The sequence below is a fragment of the Silene latifolia genome, unplaced genomic scaffold (genome assembly GCF_048544455.1).
Source record: "Silene latifolia isolate original U9 population unplaced genomic scaffold, ASM4854445v1 scaffold_520, whole genome shotgun sequence".
Taxonomy (NCBI): domain Eukaryota; kingdom Viridiplantae; phylum Streptophyta; class Magnoliopsida; order Caryophyllales; family Caryophyllaceae; genus Silene; species Silene latifolia.
The window spans coordinates 13,801-18,616 of NW_027413432.1; the positions used below are offsets into that span (position 1 = coordinate 13,801).

Sequence of the window (4,816 nt, forward strand, 5' to 3'; positions counted from 1 at the left end):
ACCTCAGTTTAGCCATCTGTTTGTGGATGGTGGGAGGTACTGAACAACAATCTTGTATTGAGAATCTTCCATAATGTCTTCCAGAAATAACTCATGAAATTGACATCTCTGTCTGAGACTATGGTCTTAGGAACCCCATGTATCTTGATAATATTACTGAAATAAAGTTTAGCAACACTCACAGCATCCTCAGTTTTTCTTACATGCTATGAAATGAGCCATTTTAATGAACCTGTCAACTATAACCATCACTGAGTCATTTCTTCTTTGAGTTCTGGGTAAGCCTATGATGAAGTCCATGCTCACATCTTCCCAAGGTTTTTTTAGCACTGGCAATGGTGTATAGGGGCCTGCCTGAAAGGAACTCTTGGCTTGCTGGCAGATGGAGCACCTCTTGAGCATTACTTGGACATCCCCCATCATTTTGGGCCAGTAGAATTGTTTCTGCAAGATATCAAGAGTCTTTTAGACCGTAAAATGACCTCCTAACCCACCGGAGTGCACTTCTTTGATCAACAGATCTCTGTATGAGCCTCTTGGTACACATAGTTTGTTCCCATGGAACAGGAAACCCTTCTGCAGCAAGAATTTGGTTCCCTAGATCTTAGTCCCCTTTGTCTGAGCCAACCAGTCTTCATAAAAATCAGGATCATCTTTGTACAGCTCTTTCATGAATTGAAACCCAAGAACTTTCTGTTCCATAACTGACAGCAATGAATATCTCCTAGACAGTGCATCAGCAACAATGTTTTGCTTACCTTCTTTGTACTTGCTTGATAATGTGAAGGATTGTAAGAACTCAACCCACTTGGAATGCCTGTGATTTAGCTTGTGCTGGCCATTGATATATTTTAAAGCTTCATGATCTGAATGCAGCACAAAAGGTTTTGGTTTCAAGTAATGGCTCCAATGCATAAGAGCCCTGACAATTGCATAGAATTCTTTGTCATAAGTGGAGTAACTCGGCTTGGCTCCACTTAGCTTCTCACTAAAGTAGGCCACAAGCTTCCTCTCCTGAATCAATATGGCTTTTCTGCCAACACCACTGGCATCACATTCTACTTCAAACAAACAGTTGAAATCAGATAACCTGAGAACAGGTGCCTCACACAATATTCTTTTGATCAAGTTGAATGCTTGTTGAGCATTCTCAGTCCATTTGCACTCTCCTTTCTTCAAACACTCTATGATAGCGGCAGCAACAGCACTGAAGTTTTTTATGAATCTTCTGTAAAAGGAAACAAGACCTTGGAATCCTTTTACTTCAATGATGCTCTTAGAAATTGGCCAAGATTTAATAGAATCAATCTTATCTTGATCCACAGAAATCCCACTCCCAGAGATGATGTACCCTAGGAACTTAATCTCAGAAGCCAAGAAGGTACGTTTCTCCAATTTTCCAAACAGTTTGCTGCTCCTCGGGATTTAGAATACCCTCTCAAGGTGGTTTAAGTGTTCTCCTGTGGTTTTGCTGTAAATTAGGATATCATCAAAGTACACTACGGCAAACCTTCCCAAGCAAGGCCTCAACACTTCTGTCATTAACCTCATATAAGTGCTGGGGGCATTTGATAACCCAAAGGGCATAACTAACCGTTCATAGAGCCCTTGCTTAGTTTTGAAAGCAGTTTTCCACTCATCACCTTCTCTGATTCTCACTTGGTGATAACCTTGCCTAATGTTAGGCTTGGAAATCCGCAAACGTCCCTGATCAGTATCTCATCTTGACCTGACTATCAGGATGTCAGGGTGTCAGGGTATCAGGACACATGAAGACAGGCGCCAGGCCATGGAGAGGACAACGGTTAAAATATCAGGACGATATCAGACCAGGAGCTCATATTATAAACGGAATATATGCGCAACATTGAATGAAAAGATCTCGCAGTAAATGCAGTAATTAAGGGAGAAATATTGACAATTATTATGGACAATTATGGAGAATAATCCGCATTAACTCCAGCATCAGGCAGACGTTCAAGTGAAGCTTATATAAGGAATACTTTGAAGACATTTGCAACACATCGTCTACACAAGAAGAAGCATATATTCACACACACAATACTTAGAGAAATAAAAACATTGTCGTTATCATATAATTATTCTCCCATTTACATAGTGAAATCCTCTCCTGTCTTGGTGCCCGTGGTTTTTTCCCATTTAAGATTTTTCCACGTACAAAATTCTTTGTCTCATTATTGTTGTTGTTATTATACTTGCAGCTTTATATTTCAACCCTGACCAACAGACCACTTAGAGCTAGTTAACCGCACACGACTCTATCCTGACCTGAGTTTGCCTTGCGCAAAATATGCCCAAAACACCTAAGATCAATTTTTGAAAAGATCCTGGCACCACTTAACTCATCCAGCATGTCATCCAATCTAAGTATAGGGAACCTATATTTGATTGTGATGTTATTGATGGCTCTGCTGTCAGTACACATCCTCCAAGTGCCATCCTTCTTAGGTACCAACAGTGCTGGGACAGCACAGGGACTCAAGGATTCCCTCACAAATCCCTTGTTCATGAGTTCATCAATTTGCTTCTGCAATTCTCTTGTAGCATCAGGATCACACCTGTATGCAGGTCTGTTAGGGAGTACAGATCCTGGCACAAGGTCAATCTAGTGCTTAATACCTCTCAGTGGAGGCAATCCACTAGGCAATTCAGCATGGAAGACATCCTGGTATTGCTCCAGTATTGGCCTCACTTCTGCTGGCAGTTGATGCTCCACATTCTCATGAATTTCCTTGGACAACAAGATGAGAACATGGTGTTCTTGTTGCATTTCCCTGACCATTTCTGCTTCAGATAGAAATAGAACCCCATTGAGTTTATCAGTCACACTTGGACTTCCATAGTTCTTCTAATTAGGTGGTAGAGGAGTCAATGTTATCTTTTTGCTGCCTGCTTAAAGGAATAAGTATTGCTCCTCTCCTAGTGGATAAAATTCTTGTCAAATTTCCATGGTCTACCCAACAGTAAGTGGCATGCATCCATAAGGACCACATCACATAAGATCTCATCTTTATAAACATTTCCAATTGAAAATGGAACCAGGCACTGTTTATCCACCTTGACCTCTGTTCCTTTGTTTAGCCATCTGAGCTTGTAAGGATTAAGATGCTCCTGGGTACTGAGGTTAAGCTTGTTAACTATGGTGACAGATGCTACATTGGTGCAGCTCCCACTATCAATGATCAAGTTGCATACCCTGCCCTGAATAGTACATCTATTCCTGAAAATGAGGGATCTTTAGTCCTCCTCCAAAGGTGCCTGTTGAGAGTGCATTTCCCTCCATAAAACCAGACTATGGTCTGTATCAGGATGAGCCATGACCATTTCCTGGTTGGGTTCCTCCAAAGGTGCATGTTGAGAGTGCTGCTCCTCATACTCAATTGAACCCTCTCTTTCCCATTCCTCTACTTCTATTGCTGTTTGTGCTCTCTTGGAAGGACAGTCCTTCCTGAAGTGGTCATACCCTTAGCATTGGAAGCACTTAATCTTTTCCTTGGTCAGAGGTGGGTTGGACTTAGGGAACATGGGTGCTTTCCCCTTGTCTCCTCCAGTTTGGGACACTAGCTTAGGTGTCTCAACAATTTTAACACTAGTGTAGGGTCTATAGACAGGTTTAGGTTTAGGTGTGGTAGGCTTAGATTTTCCCATTTTCTCCACTCTGAGTGCTAAGTTGACAACATCATCATATGACCACAATGGTTGCATTCTAACCTTAGTAACAATATTCTTATCAAGCCCTTCTATGAACCTAGCAATCCTTTGCTCAGGCTTCTTATTTATCTCACATTGTAAGGTTAGCTGCTCAAACTCTCTTAAATAGGTCTCAAGGGGTCTCTCATCCTGCCTAAGCTTAGACAACTTAATGAACAAGTCTTGGGTATAATCTTTGGTAACAAACTTATCCAACAATTTCTTTTTAAGTTTGGACCAAGATTTAATAGACTCCTTCCCCTCCCTTAATCTGTGATGTTTAAGGTTATCATACCATAGTGATGCATATCCTTTTAATTTCAACACAGCCACTTTACAAGCCTTAGCATCATTGTAAGTTTTTAACTCAAATATTTTCTCAACATCCCTAATCCATTCTAGTAAGTCATCAGGGTTAAGACTACCAGAAAAGTTAGGAATTTATACCTTTAGATGCTTGTCTGCTTGTTCAAGAGCCTCCTCTTATGTTCGATGCTCTTCTCGATTCTAACTCATATTCATGAGGTGGTTATCCTCTCCCTGCTCCCATAAACAAGCCTCTGCCTCTACCTCTTCCTCTAGCAGGTGGCTGTCTCCTTGGGTCATGGTTTGGAAACTTCTCCATTACTACATCAACAACATTGAGCAGTGTGTCTACATTACCTACAAGAGTTTGTATTCTGGTCTCAATACCAGGAAAAGTCTCTCTTCACTCATGGTTGTTTTTGTGTTTTTGTTGTAGGTAGGGATAATAAACTCACAACTTCTCTCAACCCAAGACTAACACAAAGGTGGAATTGTGTTAAACCTAAGCTACGATTACCAAAATGCAAAGTGTAAACCCTATGGATAGGCAATAATGCAGCCTGGTTTGCAGGACACTTTAAAAATACCAAATGACCTTGGAAAATTATGAATTTTTGTGACAAATAAGTTTTAATATTGATCTAAAATTGTCCAAATTTCATGAATTTATAAGGACTTTAAGTAATTTTAAATTCAACTGAAACAGCCTGAAATCCTGAGCTTGCAGGCAACAGACTCAACTGAGTTTAGGACTGGTTTTGTGTAATGAAAAGATATAGTCAAGACCTTAAATTTCCAC

At 40.5% G+C, this 4,816-nt stretch overlaps 1 protein-coding gene across 1 annotated transcript; it reads right to left on the reverse strand.

The window, feature by feature from the left end:
- Nucleotides 1-597: 597 nt before the first annotated feature.
- On the reverse strand, nucleotides 598-4,336 carry LOC141639673 (uncharacterized). The gene is made up of 9 exons (XM_074448743.1): nucleotides 4,282-4,336; nucleotides 3,545-4,109; nucleotides 3,310-3,469; nucleotides 3,010-3,222; nucleotides 2,641-2,869; nucleotides 2,290-2,610; nucleotides 1,976-2,028; nucleotides 1,511-1,707; nucleotides 598-1,411 (listed from the first exon to the last, which is right to left on the reverse strand). Exons 1-9 carry the CDS (start codon nucleotides 4,334-4,336, stop codon nucleotides 598-600), a joined length of 2,607 nt encoding a protein of 868 aa, XP_074304844.1.
- Nucleotides 4,337-4,816: the final 480 nt, after the last annotated feature.